The 17,110-nt window shown below is 36.9% G+C and overlaps 1 protein-coding gene and 1 pseudogene across 8 annotated transcripts in view; one reads left to right on the forward strand and one right to left on the reverse strand.

The window, feature by feature from the left end:
* LOC309857187 (phosphatidylinositol 3,4,5-trisphosphate-dependent Rac exchanger 2 protein-like) overlaps window positions 1-17,110 on the forward strand; it is a 73,843-nt gene that overhangs the window by 23,086 nt on the left and 33,647 nt on the right. For 4 of the 7 annotated variants that reach the window (XR_014307521.1, XR_014307522.1, XR_014307523.1 and 1 more), the window contains 2 exons: window positions 13,127-13,260; window positions 16,041-16,205. Coding sequence is in view for 3 of the 7 variants with exons in the window: in XM_082750001.1 (XP_082606127.1) it covers window positions 13,127-13,260; window positions 16,041-16,167 (261 nt within the window). In the remaining 4 variants the exon portion in view is untranslated. Of the gene's footprint in view, window positions 1-4,727; window positions 4,814-13,126; window positions 13,261-16,040; window positions 16,206-17,110 lie in introns of all 7 variants that reach the window. The other 3 variants (XM_082750002.1, XM_082750003.1, XR_014307520.1) reach the window with 2 other exon arrangements.
* Window positions 10,491-11,126, reverse strand: LOC309857186 (coiled-coil domain-containing protein 50 pseudogene; annotated as a pseudogene). The gene has a single exon. The product of its transcript is annotated as a coiled-coil domain-containing protein 50 pseudogene (transcript).

The raw sequence follows: 17,110 nt of genomic DNA on the forward strand, positions 1-17,110 counted from the left end.
ATGATAAACAAATAATCATACACACACAGCTATCTCTAATAGTGTTAATTCATGCCAGCTCTCATTTTGTTGATACTCTGCTACTACAGTGATCATGCTGCATTTAATTCTATGCTTTAATATGTATTTCTTCCACTAGTATCAGGAACAGGGGTCATGTCCCAAGACTTTGCACCTGCTGGGACCAAAGTGAAGGAGGCGGGATAACATAGGTTTCCACAGACTGGACTAGAAAGAGAAGCTTTTGGAAGGAGAGGCACTGGATGAGTGAGTAGATTCCCACCTATGGTGCAGTTATTAGTGGATGGTTACTTCTCCTCTTGAACTGCCACTCAGCCTACCTTTCCTGATTTAATAAAAGTGGTCAGGATTAGAACCATCCATGGAACTTCCTTGCTGGGTCTTTTCTGTATTTAGTTCTATATATATATATAATTCATCACAGGTGTGATTTCACATGATCAATATTGCTTCTTAAAGGGAATTGCATGTTAAAAAGGATAAATCATCTAGATGAAAAAAGTCCATTATTTTGGTTATTTATTTATTAAGGGAATGTTGAGACAGCATAACTCTGAATCATATGGGTAAACACATTATTTAAAAATACTTGTTTTGGGGCACCTGGGTGGCTCAGTGGGTTAAAGCCTCTGTCTTCAGCTCAGGTCATGGTCTCAGGGTCCTGGGATCCAGCCCCACATGGGGTTCTGCTCAGCAGGGAGCTTGCTTCCCCTCTCTCTCTCTGCTTGCCTCTCTGCCAGATTGTGATCTCTCTCTGTGTGTCAAATAAATAAGTAAAATCTTTTTTAAAAATCTGTATTTAATTGTGTATATATATCACATCTTCTTTATCCACAATGGAATACTATGCAGCCATCAAAAGAAATGAAATCTTGCCATTTGCGACAACATGGATGGAACTAGAGCATATCATGCTTAGCGAAATAAGTCAAGCAGAGAAAGGCAACTATCATATGATCTCCCTGCTATGAGGAAGTGGTGATGCAACATGGGGGCTTAAGTGGGTAGGAGAAGAATCAATGAAACAAGATGGGATTGGGAGGGAGACAAACAATAAGTGACTCTTAATCTCACAAAACAAATTGAGGGTTGCTGAGGGAGGGGTGTTGGGAGAAGGGGGGTGGGGTTCTGGACATTGGGGAGGGTATGTGCTTCGGTAAGTGCTGTGAAGTGTGTAAACCTGATAATACATAGACCTGTACTCCTGGGGATAAAAATATATGTTTATAAAAAATTAAAAAAAAATTTTAAAAATCTGTATTTAATATGTACATATACATATTACATTATGGGTAATAGCTTTAGAATAGTTCAAAATAAATGATTTATACAAGCCCTCTTACTTTTTAAAAATAATTCTTTTATACCTTGCCTCTCAAATGTTGGTTTATGACTCTATGATATATCAGTGTACTTTTAAAATAGCTTATTTTCATGGACAATATTTTTTTCACAAACACATGAAATTCCATCTTTGTAAAAGTATTTCTATAGGTTTGTTTGTTTGTTTTCCCATAGTGAAATAATCTGCTGCTTTCAACATCTACTTGGTGACCCATGAAAAACTGTACAAAACTGATCTAACCAAACATCTTTCCCTTTCTTTTATCTTCCTTGCACCTGTCCTCCCTCCATCTTTCTTTCTTTCCTTCCTTCCTTCCTCCCTTCCTCCTTTACTCCCTCCCTCCAGTTTCCCTCCCTCCCATCTCCCTCTGTCCGTCCCTCTTGCTTCCTAAAAGTTTACAAACAGAGAAACCAACCTGCTAGAGATTTATACCAGGAAAAAATGTTTAACAAATTGTTTGACATGTTATAAAATGTTAAAATCCTGACTTCAGTATTCATATAGAGAAAAGTGTTTATCATACATTATTGTTCAATGACTAAATATGGAATTGCCAAAGAACATATTTCTAGATTTAAAAATTAGCATCAATTTTCAAAATGAAGATAAAACACTAACTAGGTTATGTAACATTATTTAGGTGTAAGTGAATATTCACCGGTGATGAAATATACCATAGGTGACCATGGGGTATATTTGCGACCATGGTAACATGATCAGTGCCTATCTGCCCTGGGACTAGGAAGCAGTCAGGACTACCTCAGGCAGAGACCTGTGCTCACCTCTATCTCCCTGTCAGCAGGGTTGCCATCTGATGCACTTGAGCACCTGGATTCAGGTACCCAAAACCTCCAAGGTAATTTTACTTAGAGTGTTCCAGATGCATCAGCATTTACTGAAATGACCTGGGACCTACCACAGCTTTACTCAGTTTCAATCTCCAAAGGTAGGACCAGGGAAACTGGGAATTTCAAGAAGCATATCAGGTGTGTCTCCCAAACACTAAACTTTGAGAACCATGCCCTAGAGGCTTTGCTCTCTTCCAATGATCTGCCTGGCTTGTTTTACTGCTTCCACATTTTTTATATTCTAGTTCACTTGCCTGACGTTGTCATTTTGATAGACTTTAGCGCTCCTGACCCTTACCTAGTAATCTGATGTTCATAATCATACTTTATTTCAATTTCTTCTGTGAATTTTGTAGCTTGACTTCTTTATTTCTGACCCCAGAAAACTCTCCTGGGATTTCTAGGTAAATGAAAAAAAATTGCATGTAATTTCAAAATATCATAAATTTCATTTACTTTAAAGATAAAGTTGTGAGGTTTTTGTTTTGTTTTCTTTTGTTTTAGCTACAGAGAAAGGTAGATTTATCATGTAAGCAAGGAGAATATAACCACAACATTATTTAAAAAGAGACGCTTATTAAGTGTCTACTTGTACATGGGATGGATTTGAAGTGAGAGGCATATCATGACTATACAGAAGACTGTATATACACTTGGTCAAATTTTTAATATTTCTAACATTGTACGTCTCTGTAGTTAAAAGATTCTTAGTGATTTCTAGTTGCCATTGTCCTATTAATAATGCACGGATTCAATCATGGTAAATCAAAGACACAATGGTTCTTCTTTACCATTTACGGCTTTACACAGGGTATAAAGAGAAATGCTATAGGCCATTCATTTAGAAGGAGTTTTTTAGACAAATGTGTATGTTCAACTCAGATTCCTTTAAGTGACTAAGCAATCCTCTGGGAATTATTTAATGGACATTTCCTGTGATAATAGTAGATTACTATTATCTAATACTATTACTATTCTACTCTGGTACAAGATGGTAAAGGTACCTACTCTACTGATTCTTAAAGCTTGATGTTAAATATGAAAGAAATATCTTTACAGTGATAGAAATGTCTCAGTAGGATTTAGTAAAATATAATGAGTGATGTTATGTTTATAGTGTGAGATATACTTTAAAACATAAAAAGATTGTTGGGCTTGATGTCATTACCCGACAAAGTTTCATTAATAGATTATTAAACAGATGCTTTGGGCTGTTTTTGAAAAGAAGTGTTTTACCTCACAGAGCTCAATTAATATTCAGATTTTTTATCAGGAGCTAGGAGCTAATGGGAACTTATGGTAATGACTTAAACATAATTTAGTTTTTAATATTTTTTAAAAATTTTATTTATTTGAAAGGGAGAGAGAGAGCACAAGTGGAGGGACAGGGAGAGGGAGAGGCAGACTCCCTGCTAGGCAGGGAGCCTGACACAGGGCTCCATTCCAGGACCTTGGGATCATGACCTGAGCTGAAAACAGACAGTTAACTAACTGAGCCACCAGGTGCCCCCAAATATAATGTATTTGTATATTAGTAGGGGGTTTAGGGTTTGCTATGATACCAATCTAGATTAAATCAAAAGTCGAACTATTTAAGCATACAATAGAGGAAAATGATCTAGAGGCGTTGTTGACTAATGGAGCACTTTGAATTAGTTGGAAGATGGAATTGCCATAGATGTGTTAATACAATCTTATAGAATCAAGATATATATTGTAGGGGTCTGGAGAAATACTGATATCACTACATGATTTATTCGCCAACTTGCATCTGAGTAGTAGTGCTCACTTCTCGAGATGTTTCATATTGAGGGAGACCCTCACAAACTGGAGAAGGTTCAGAAGAGATCTTCAGGGATCTTGCAAATCTTTCCATAGTTTGGCTATTGTGGACATTACTGCTATAGACATTTGGGTGCATGTACCCCTTCAGATTACTACACTTGTATCGTTAGGGTAAATACCCAGTAGTGAGAGTGCTGGGTCATAGGGTAGCTCTATTTTCAACTTTTTGAGGAACCTCTATACTGTTTTCCAGAGTGGCTGCACCAGCTTGCATTCCCACCGACAGTGTAGGAGGGTTCCCCTTTCTTCGCATCCTCTCCAACATCTATTGTTTCCTGACTTGTTAATTTTAGCCATTCTCATTGGTATGGGGTGGTATCTTATTGTGGTTTTGATTTGTATGTCCTGATGCCGAGTGATGTTGAGTACTTTTTCATGTGTTTGGTGGCCATTTGGATGTCTTCTTTTCAGAAATGTCTGTTCATGTCTTCTGCCCATTTCTTGATTGGATTATTTGTTCTTTGGGTGTTGAGTTTGATAAGTTCTTTATAGATTATAGGTACTAGTCCTTTATCAGATATGTCATTTGCAGATATCTTCTCCCATTCTGCCAGTTGTCTTTTGGTTTTGTTGACTGTTTCCCTTGCTGTGCAAAAGCTTTTGATCTTGATGAAATCCCAAGAGTTCATTTTTTCCCTCGCTTGCCTTGCCTTTGGTGATGTTTCTAGGAAGAAGTTGTTGCAGCTGAGGTTGAAGAGGTTTTGCTGCCTGTGTTCTTCTCAAGGATTTTGATGGATTTCTGTCTCACATTGAGGTATTCCATCCGTTTTTAGTCTATTTATGTGTGTGGTGTAAGGAAATGGTCCAGCTTTATTCCTCTGCATGTAGCTGTCCAATTTCCCCAACACCATTTGTTGAAGAGACCATCATTTTTCCATTGGACATTCTTTCCTGCCTTATCAAAGATTAGTTGACCATAGAGTTGAGGATCCATTTCTGGGATTTCTATTCTGTTCCATTGACCTATGTGTCTGTTTTTGAGCCCATCCCATACTGTCTTGATGATTATAGGTTTGTAATAGAGCTTGAAGTCCGGAATTGTGATTCTGCCAACTTTAGTTTTCTTTTCAACATTCCTCTGGCTATTTGGGGTCTTTTCTGGTTCCATATAAATTTTAAGATTACTTATTCAATTTCTTTGAAAAAAATTGATGGTATTTTGATAGAGATTGCATTAAATGTATAGATTGCTTTAGGTAGCATAGACATACTCACAATATTTGTTTTTCCAATCTATGAGCATGAAACACTTTTCCATTTCTTTGTGTCTTCCTCAATTTCTTTCATGAATACATTATCGTTTTCTGAGTACAGATTCCTTGCCTCTTTGGTTAGGTTTATTCCTAGGTGTCTTATGGTTTTGGGTGCAATTGTAAATGGGATTGACTGTTTAATTTCTCTTTCTTCTGTCCTGTTGTTGGTGTATAGAAATGCAGCTTATTTCTGTGCACTGATTTTATATCCTGACACTTTACTGAATTCCTGTATTAGTTCTAGCAGTTTTGGAGTGGAGTCTTTGGGTTTTCCACATAATGTATCATATCTGCAAAGAGGGAGAGTTTGACTTCTTCATTGCCAATTTGGATGCCTTTAATTTCTTTTCCTTGTCTGATTATTGAGGCTAATACTTCTGGTATTATGTTGAATAGCAGTGATGATAGTGGACATCCCTGCTGTGTTCTTGACCTTAGGGAAAATGTTCTTAGTTTTTCCCCTGTGAGAATGGACATTTGCTTTGAGTTTTTTACAGATGGCTTTGATGACTTTGAGGTATGTACCCTCTATCCCTACACTGTGAAGAGTTTTGATCAAGAGAGGATGCTGTACTTTGTCAAATGCTTTTTGAGCATCTATTAAGAATATCATATGGTTCTTGTTCTTTCTTTTATTAATGTACTGTGTCACATTGATTGATTTGCAGATGTTGAACAAACCTTGCAGCCGAAGATAAATCCCACTTGATCATGGTGAATAATCTTTTTAATGTACTATTAGATCCTATTGGCTAGTATTTTGGCGAGATTATCTGCATCCATGTTCATCAAGGATATTGGTCATAATTCTTTTTGATGCGGTCTCTGTCTGGTTTTGGGAATGCTGGTCTCATAAAATGAGTTTGAAAGTTTTTCTTTCATTTCCAATTTTTGGAACAGTTTCAGGAGAATAGGTGTTAATCCTTTAAATGCTTGGTAGAATTCCCCTTGGAATACATCTGGCCCTGGGCTCTTGTTTGTTGGGAGATTTTTTTTTTTTTTAAAGACTGTTTCAGTCTCCTTACTGGTTATGGTTATTTTTCTGTTTCTTCCTGGTTTAATTTTGGTAGTTTATATGTCTCTAGGAATGCATCCATTTCTTCCAGATTGTCAAATTTGCTGGTGTGTAGTTGCTCATATGTTCTTTATATTGTTTGTATTTCTTTGGTGTTGGTTGTGATCTCTCCTCTTTCATTCATGTTTTTTATTTATTTGGTTCTTTCTCTTTTCTTTTCGATAAGTGTGGCCAGGAGTTTATCAATCTTATTAGTTCTTTCAAAGAACCAGCTCCCAGTTTTGTTGATTTGTTCTGCTGTTTTTTTGGTTTCTATTTCATTTATTTCTCCTCTGAGTCTTTATGAGTTCTCTTCTGATCTTTATGATTTCTCTTCTCCTGCTGGGTTTAGGCTTTCTTTGCTATTCTTTCTCCAGCTCCTTTAGGTGTAGGTTTAGGTTGAGTACTTGAGACCTTTCTTTTTTTCTTGAGAAGGGTTATCTTGCTATATACTTCCTATCAGGACTCTCTTTGTTGTTTCCAAAAATTTAGAATAGTTGTGTTTTCATTGTCATTTTTTTTCCATGAATTTTTTTAATTCTTTAATTTTCTGGTTGACCCATTCATTCTTTAGCAGTATGCTCTTTAGCCTCTATGTATTTGAGTGTTTTACAACTTTCCTTTTATGGTTGGGTTCTAGTTTCAAAGCACTGCAGCCTGAAAATATGTGGGGAATGATCCCAATCTTTTGGTACCAGTTGAGACTTGATTTGTGATCCAGAATGTGATCTATTCTGGAGAATGTTCCATGTGCACTAGAGGAATATGTGTAATCTGTTATTCTGGGATAGAATGTTCTAAATATATCTGAGATGTCTATCTGGTCCAATGTGTCATTTAAAGCCTTCATTTCCTTCTTGATCTCTTCCTTAGAGGATCTGTCCATTTCAGTGAGGGGGTTGTTAAAGTTTCCTACTATTATTATTAGTATTATTATTGATGTATTTCTTTGATTTTGTTATTAATTGGTTTATATAATTAGCTGATTCCATGTTAGGGGCATAGATATTTAAAATTGTTAGATCTTGTTGGACAAAACTTGTAAGCATGGTATAGTTTCCTTTCTCATCTCTTACTATAGTCTTTGGCTTAAAATTTAAATTATCTCATGTAAGGATTGCTACACCAGCTTTCTTTTGATGTTTATTAACGTGGTAACTTGCTTTCCACCCCCTGACTTTAAATCTGGTGTCTTTAGGTCTCAAATGAGTTTCTTGCTGACAGCATATCAATGGGTCTTTTCTTTCTTCTTCTTCTTTTTTTAATCCATTCTGATACTCTGTGTCTTTTGACTGGAGCATTTAGCCTACTTACATTCAGAGTTACTATTGAAAGCTATACAGTTAGTGCCCTTCTAGTGCCTGTAAGGTGACGGTTACTGTATATTGTCTTTGTTCCTTTTTGGTCTGTTACTTTTAGGCTCTGTCTTTGATTAGAGGACCACTTTCAATATTTTCGATAGGGCTGGTTTGGTGTTTGCAAATTCTTTTAGTCTTTGTCCTGGAAGTTTTTTATCTCTCCTATTTTCAATGACAGCCAAGCTGGATGTAGTATTCTTGGTTGCATATTTTTCTCCTTATAGTGCTCTGATTATATCATGCCAGTACTTTTGGCCTGCCTGATCTCTGTAGACAGGTCTGCTTCCAATCTAATATTTTTACTGTTGTAGGTTACAGACCTCTTGTCCCAGGCTGCGTTCAGGGTTTTCTCTTTGTCCCTAGGAATTGTAAGTTTTACTATTCAATGATAGGGTGTGGACCTATTTTTATTGATTTTTAAATTTTTTAAAATTTATTTTTATTTTTTTATAAACATAAAATATATTTTTATCCCCAGGGGTACAGGTCTGTGAATTGCCGGGTTTACACGCTTCACAGCACTCACCATACACATACCCTCCCCAATGTCCATAACCCCCCCATTTTTATTGATTTTGAGGGGGGTTCTCTAAGCCTCCTGGATTTTTATGCTTGTTCCCTTTGCCCAATTGGGGAAATTCTCCGCTATAATTTTTTCCAAAATACCTTCTACCTCTCTCTTTCTTTCTTCTTCTGGGATCCCAATTATCCTAATATTATTTCATCTATTTCATCTTATGGTATCATTTATTTCTCAAATTCTGCCCTCATGGTTCAGTAGTAGTTTGTCTTTTTCTCAGCTTCTTTATTCTCCATCATTTGGTCTTCTAAATCACTAATTCTTTCTTCTGCCTCATTTATCCTAGAAGTAAGAGCCTCCATTTTTTTTATTACACCTCATCAATACCTTGTTTGATTTCAACTTAGTTAGATTTTCATTCCTGTATTTCTCCAGAAAGGGATTTTATTTCTCCAGAAAGGGATTCTCTAGGGTCTTTCATGCTTTTTTCAAGCCAAGTTAGCACCTTGATAGTTATCATTCTGAACATTAGTTCTGAGATATTACTGTTGTTTGTATTGGTTAGGTCTCTAGGCATCCGTACTGCCTCTTGTTCTTCTTCTTTTTTTTTTTTTTGTGGTGAGTTTTTCCACCTTGTCATTTTATACAGATAAAAAAGATGAATGATTGAACAAAATACTACAAGGGTGGCAATGATCCCAGAAAATTATATATTAACCAAGTCAGAAGAGACCCAAAACTGGGAGGAAAACAAAGGAGGAAAAAAGGAAAAAAGAAAAAAATTTATATTAGACTGGAGAATAGAACAGACAAAATAAGGGTAAACATGATGAAGGGGTGGAATATGACTGTAAAGCTAAAAATTAAAAAATATTCTAAAAAAGGAAACAATAATTTCTTTGAAAAAGGGGAAAGAATGTGATTAGGCTGGAGACTAGAACAAAGACATGTGCTAGATTTAGGGTATATTTTGGCCTATTAGAAGAATCTGTGTCCCAGAATTTAAAAAAAATAAACCTGTATGTATACAAAAAATAAAGTTAAATACAATGAAGGGATAGAATATGACTATCCCAATGAAAATTTAAAAAGAATTTTAAAAGGTATTGATAAGATAAAATAGTTTTAAAAAACGTTAAAATAAGATGGAGGAGAAATTTTTACAAATAGAATGAGGAAAAAAAAATGTAAAAAATTAACTTTCAAAGACTAAAGAATCATGGGAAAAAGTAATGAATTCTATGTGTTGCTTTCCCCTAGCTCTGGAGTTCTGCAGTTCTCATTGAGAGGAAACTTGTTCTTGGCTAGATGTTCTTGCTAATATACTGGGGAAGGGGCCTGTTGCAGTGATTCTCAAATGTCTTTGCCTGAGGTGGAACTGAACCACCCTTGCCAGGGGCCAGGCTAAGTAATCTGCTTGTGTTTGCTTTCAGGAACTTTTGTTCCCTGAACACTTTCTGTATAACTTTGGAGGACCAAAATGAAGATGGTGGCTTCTCAATCTCTGGCCTTGGAGGATCTGAGAGCTTGGGGGCCCTACTGCTCAGTGCACCCTCAAAGAAAAGCATTTAATCCCTCTGTCTCCCAGGTCTCTGGCTGCAATCCAAGCTCACTCATCCTGTGACTGAGTTTTACTATCTCTGGAGAATTGACCCATTTGGAGTCTCCAAACCCAGCTGATTCTGGCACTGTGCTCCTGTGGAGCTCCTGTTGGAGGAGGAAGGGCGTTTCTCCCCTGATCTGCCCTTTGTGGGGTTCCTGCTGGGAGAGTAGTGGCCCAACTATGCCTCAGATTATGGTTTAAGGTAATCCTGAGCTTAGTTCTCCCCCCTTGGCTCTGTCTCTGAAGCCAGCTTCCCTGCTCTATACCTGGAAGCTTTGCCACACTCAGACACCCCTGGTCTTTTTTTGACCCCGTGGGTCCTGAGACCATACTATCCCGAGAAGAGTTACCCCTTACCCTCTTAGCCTCTACAATGACATCCCACAGTGGTGTAGACTTCTAAAAGTTCCTTTTTGTGCCCAGCTGCTCCCTCTTTCGCTGGAAGCTGGCCCTTCCCCCCCAGTTTGTCTTCCCATATGTCGCCTTGGATTCACTTCTCTGCACGTTCTACCTTCTGGAAAGTGGTCTATTTTCTCTTCTTAGAATTACTGGTCTTCTTCTCTTTGATCTCCTGTTGAGTTTGTAGGGATTCAGAATGGTTTGATAACTATCTAGCTGAACTCCTGATGATATATTTTTTTAAATGAATTAAAATTATTTATGGTCAGAACACTTGAAGATAAATCTCAGGAATACAAATACAGGAGGAAAAAAATGAGTGTGGAATGCATTCTGTATCATCCAGTAATGTTTGCTACAGTGAGTCCATTCTCAAGGCACATTCCTAGGGTTTTACTGCTTATGATGGAAACCTTTATGAGTGGATTCTGATTTTGAGAAATGACGCGTGGAATTATGCTGGTTTGTAAAATGAGTGTAATCCAAATCTTCAGCATCTGTCATGATAGGTGGTGGTGGCCGTGAGGGTGGAGTGAGGGTCATCACTCTCTTTTGACTTTGAGTGTGCCGATTTAGTTGTTTTTGGCTTCTAATCAGGGCTGTGCTTCCTTTTGTCCAAAGATGATTTCTCCCGCTCCTTGGCCTTCTTATAAGCTTTCTTTTCTTCAGCCATGAGAAGTCTAGCTATTTCCTCATCCTGGGCTACTTGAACTGCTCTCATGTCCACCTGGGTAGCCAAAATTTCTTCTTCTTGCAGTTTTCTGGCAATTTCAGCATCATACCATTCCTGATCTCTGTGGGCCACTCGTGAGGGAGTAGAGAGAGCTTCTTTCATCCCTCTTGGCTTCATTCCTCCATTTTCATAATAGTAACTATCTCCATACACCTCCCCCATCTTGCTCCTCTCTTGCAGGTCCCATTTAATTAGATAACAACTTAGCTTCTTTGTTTTACTTTTTTGGGCTACCATGAGAAATAACCTAAGGTGAAGTATTTTGTATGTTTAGTAAAATTGTTATCAATAAAACCACTTCCATAACATTGTATAGGTCCTTGTGCAAGAATCAATGTGATGTTTCCTTATTTCCATTTTTAATAGTATTCTATTGTAATTTTTTTCTGAGGTAGGGATAGTACTTAAGTAAGAGTCATTGCCACTGAAATTGGGATTTATATTTGAATTTGATGACAGTTTTTACTTCACTATCACATGAGGTAGGATATGTAATTGTATAAATTTTTGATAGATCTCTAGTTATATGTCCACCTTTATGATGAAAGATGAAAAAAGGGAAATGTCTTAAATCTAAAATATTTTGTAATGGATGGTCCCCAGAGGAAAGGTGAGTCGGGGGAAGGGTGAAAGAGGTGAGGGGGATTAAGAATACACTTCTCATGATGAGCACTGAATAAGGCATGGACTTGCTGAGTCATTATATTATACACTTGAAACTAGTATAACACGGTATGTTAACTCTCCTGGAATTAAAATTATTTTTTTAATTTAAGTTAAATATAAAAACAAAAAATAAAATATGGGTGTAGTGTTGCCTGGGTGTCTCACTCAATTAAGCACCTGCCTTTGGCTCAGGTCATGACCCCAGGGTCCTGGTATTGAGCCTGCTTCTCTCCCTCTGCCTGTTGCTCCCCCTGTTTGTGCTCTCTCTGTCTCTCTCTCTCTGACAAATAAATAAAAATTTTTAAAATAATAAAGTTAGTAAAAAGTAAAAAAAAAAAAATAAAATATGTTTGTAATGCAGATACTCAGCACAATCACATTCTCTTCACTTCCCATTTGGGAAATTTCTTACTGACATGTATGAGTTATCACTTTAATTTAAATTTTTATAATCAGGGAAACTGTATCAGTGATTACTGTGGAAATATGAAATTTACAATTAGTTGTCTGATTTTTAAATATCAAAAACAAAAATAAAAGCATTGAGTTGAAAAAGAATTAGAAATTTATCCCTAGATTTAAAGAGACCAGAATATTGAAAAGAGAGCATGTTATCAGCTATCTACTAAAAAAATTTTTTTTCTTTGCTTCTTGTTTTGTCTAACTTAGTGCATTACTTGTGATAGTTTAAGTTGTAGAAACAAATGCACTGCCACTTTTATAATGGCTCAAAGGAGAAACTTTTGATCAGCTCACACAATAATCCAATGCTTGTGCTCGGCTTCATCGGGCAGCTTTCCTCTGTTCATGATTCAGGCTCTTTCCATCTGTGGCTCCTCTCAGTGGTTAGTTTTTGTGTTAAGACTTAGTTTTGTCACTAGTCATCTGACCTTAGCATGCACTCAGTGAAGTGCCTATGCTAACTTTTAACTTGGGTTAAAGCTCTATGGAAGGTTGCTCTCTTTAAATAGCTTATTTTTTTCTTTTGTTTCTTCTTTTTTCTTCTATCCATCCAAGGAGTGGATAAATAGGTTGAGACCTGTTAAAAATTTAGAGAATTTAATGTACTTTGTGATATATCCATGGAACTCTTTTCCCATACCAAGGAAAGAGAGGAGGGGGAGAGGAGTGCTAGACACATGAATTTTACACATCAGTTTGAAATCATCTCTTTGTAAAAGAGCATAGGTAACATGTATCATCCATGCTTATATATGCCTACATGTGTAAGAAAGCTAAAAGAAGACCCAGAGTCTCCTAACCACAGTTGTATCTGCTGAGACTGATGAGGAGGAGTCTGAGAGGAAAAGAGAATTCCATCCAGTGTTTATTTATGGTGTTTCAATTTTTATCCTGTCCATATATTGTATCTTGATATAAAAACAGACTTTTAATGAGAAAAAGAATTACACAGAAGTTTCTGTTAAGTAATCGGACATTGTCTCTCTCTCTCTTTTACTTTTTTTTTTTTTTTAACCTAGGGATCCAATATCATTGACACCTGCACTGAGATGCTAATGTGTGGCATCTTGCTGAAAATTTCTTCTGGAAATATTCAAGAACGGGTGTTTTTTCTTTTTGATAATCTTCTGATGTATTGCAAAAGGAAACACAGGTAGGGTGATAAAGAGGTACTACTTTAGAAATAATTTATTAATCTTGGAAAATATTTTTTAATAAAAAATAAATTATCAATCTCACAGTTTCAACCTTTTCCTCTGTCCTCCTGGGAACTCAGGATCTCCTCAGTAAAATTCACATACTCTTAGCCTGTTTTCTGATTCTTCTCATTACCTTCTTGTAAAACCTGACTGAAATGTGACTATCATTCAATAACACTACCTTCCTAGGAAGCTTTTGGAGGAAAAAAAAATTCTTCTGTTGCTAACCCACATGCCTCAGGCTCTATAGGAAAGGCGAAAATGTCTTCCATGTTTCCCAGTGCTGTTTCCCAGTAATTTCCTCCCTGTCCTTGGAAATATTTTCCTTGACTGCCCCATCTGGTATAGCTTCCCGGCAATTTTATATCGGTATCTAGAAAATTCTTGCTAATATTTTCTTTATTATTTATTTATTTGTTGCCACCTTTGATGGATTAGACTATAAAGTCCATGAGAATACTGGTCTTGCTATTTATTCTGTGCTATTTCCCCCGAGACTGGACCTGCCGTGAAAAAGACACTCAAGAGGTATTTGTTGAATAAGTGAATAAATGAATGAACAAGTGAATGAATGAAACCCAAGCAAGTTCCTGGTATATCTTAGTTATCATTAGTTTAAGTAATTTAATGTAGCAGTGTTACTGATGTATGTTATTTGTTTTAAAGTTGGGAATATAATTTTTTCCTCAGGAGGTACTTAATTTATAGGATGTTTCCTTGAACACCTGGTGAAACATTTTACAGATTGTTTAAGCAAAATAATAAAGCTGAAATTAATTAGGAAATTTCCAGAGCCTTTATATACTTCCTCCTAACCATATCTAGGATACAATATTTTCAGTGAAAAGGTACTAAAAGTCTTCATGAAATCTAAAGGTAAAACAGATGGGTTGAGGATGCAGGGTTTGCGTGAGTGTTTATTATAGGTTCAGAAATGAGGACAATGTAACCAAAGATTTTTGGTAACATGAGAATGAGAAACTCAAACACTGATTTCTGAGGCAACATTAAGGGAACATCATTCTTCATCTCTTGAAATGAAATTTCCTAAGTCAATGTACACAAGATGTCAAGAGCAAGTTCTCTGAGTTGGCAGCTATGTTGATGGCATGGGAGTTCAACCTCTTGGATTATAGTATCAGAATGCCCTAGCAGGAGACATTAGTGCAAAAATACAGTGATGCTGAGAAAGCATAAAACTACCCATGTGTCTTGCTGAAAGGGAACAGGTTAGGGTTAAAGTCAAAAGATAGTTATGGATTGCCTGGGTGGTGCAGTTGGTTAAGTGTCTAACTCTTGGTTTTGAATCAGGTTATGATCTCAGGTTTGTGAAATTGAGCCCCATATCAGGCTCTGCAACAAATTGGTGTCAGCTTGAGTTTCTCTCTCTCATTCCTTCTCTCTCACTCTGCCCTTTCCCAATCTCACACATGCTCTCTCTCTTTAAAATAAATAAAGAAATAATAAAATTTTCAAAAAAAGATAGTTTTTAATCCCCGCCTTAATGAGTTTAAAAAAAAAAAAAGATGCTTTCTACCACATATGAAAATTAATTGTCTATTTTATTTTACTGTGCAATTCTAAATTCTTTGTATTTTGCAGCAAGATTGGGACTCACAGAAATAGGTTTCAGGAAGATGTAGAAAAGGCTGTTAATTTTACTTGTATAGCACTCATTAAAAAATTATAATGTGCTTCAAGTTGTTAAGGTACAATTGTTTTTATCCAGCTTTATTGAGGACTAGTTGACAAATAACATTGTAATATATTTTAATTGAACAACATGATGATTTGATATACATCATGAAAGGATTTTGCCCATGGAGTCAATTAATACATCCATCTAGGTCCAGTTATTAAAGGCATCCATTTGAGAATGAGAACTTTTTTTAAAATTACAATTGATCTTATACGGATTAATATATATGCCTGCCTTCAAGTGCAAGCTTTTGCAAGGTTAGTTGTGTACAATGATGATATCATTTACAGTCTTATGACTTTCCTTGTTAAATTGGTAAACAACAGAAAAGATTTTGTAAAATTAAAATCCTGAAGGGTTTTTTTGTTTATTTTTAAAAGATTTATTTAATTATTTTGAGAGAGAGAGAGTGAGCAGCAGGAGGGGCAAAGGGAGAGGGAGAGAAGCAGACTCTTCCCGTTGAAGTGCAGAGCCTGACATGGACTTAGTCCCAGTAACCTAAGATCACATTTTTGGCTTCTCTGCTGGGGTTGAAATTCCAGGGAAATCAAGAGATGGTAGAAACTACTGAGAGATTAGGGTAAACCATGTAAGAAAGAGGACCTCTGTTCTGTTCACCATGTATCTCTCTGAGAGGAAATCCCCTCACTTGATCCTCCCATGCCGATATTTGGCAAATGCAGGAGGAGACAATGGCTGTGTGGTACAAGTCTGCTGAGAGCACTAGACCCAGCCCCGTAGAGCCTCCTAGAAGGCAGAGAAAGAGCCCAGAAGTTCCTTGGTGTCCCTAGAGAAGGCACAGAAATTAGATGAGTTGAAAGCCTAGGACATGGTCATTGGACTTCTGGGCTAGAGGGGAGATGGCCTGTGGAAGGGATGCTACCCACAACCCCTCTTGGACCAGATGCCTCCTGTCTGCTTTGGGATACTGAGGATTAATAGGAGAATGAACTAGCATAGAAGAGATGGTGTTCTAATGCTTGGCAGGTTTAAAGTTGTTGAAATCATTGACATTCCTTTTCTCCTCCTCCGCAGGACCACCATTAGTGGGAAGGGGCCTTCAAAGATGCAAGAGGAGTTTATCACTTACAGGCCTGTCAAGTGTCAATATCCAACCACTCCAGTCCCTTCCACCCCCTTGGCAGCCCCACTGCTTTCATAAGGACACAGATACATTCATGTACAGGCTTTTGAACAAACGTAAGTTTTGATTCCTCTAAGATAAATGCCATAGTGCCATGACTGGGTCATATGGTAGTAGCAAGTCTAGTTTTCAAAGAATCTGTGTGGAAGTGTTGAGTCACTCTAGTGTGCACCCGAAATTGGTATTACATTTCATGCTAACTCGAATTTAACTCAAGGCTTTGAAAAGGAAAAGAAACTGTTAACTGTTTTCAAGATTTAGCTCTATCATCTTCTATTCCCAACAGCGATGCAGGAGTGATCCTGTCATTCCACATCCTGCCTTGCATTTGGTAGTGGGGTCTGTCTCTCCCTTTCTGGTGCATTTGGTTTGAATCATTGTGATAGGTGTGCAGTGAGAGCTCAGTGTAGTTTTAATTTGAATTGCCCCAATGGCAACTTCCTATGTGATTTCCATCTGTATACTCTTTGGTAAAGTATTTAAGTCTTTTGCCCCCTTTTTTTTTCCTTTTCCTGACTGGATTGCTTGCTTTCTTATTTGGGGGACAAATTTTGAGTTTTTATACTTCAGACAGGAGTCTTTTATCAGGTATGTGGTTTACACATATTTTCTCCCAGTTTGTAGCTTGTCTTTTGTGTCTTCTTAACAGGGTCTTTCACACAGTTCAGATTTATAATCCGGATTGTTGGATAATGTCCAATTAATCAACTTTTCCCTTATGGAAAATGGTTTGATGTCCAAATGGAGGATTCTTTACCTAGCTTTACATTCTGGAAAATTTCTCCCATTTTTTCCTTTATCACTTTAGATGTAAGGCAGTAAATAATTATGAGTTAATTTTTAAAATTTCTTTTTTTTTTTTGAGAGAGAATGAGCATGCACATGAGCAGGGGATGGGGTGGAGGGAGAAGGGCAAAGAGCATCCTTAAGCAGACTCACCAGTAAGCTTAGAGCCTGACTT

The sequence above is a fragment of the Mustela nivalis genome, assembly GCF_964662115.1.
Source record: "Mustela nivalis genome assembly, contig: HAP1_SCAFFOLD_475, whole genome shotgun sequence".
Classification (NCBI taxonomy): Eukaryota; Metazoa; Chordata; class Mammalia; order Carnivora; family Mustelidae; genus Mustela; species Mustela nivalis.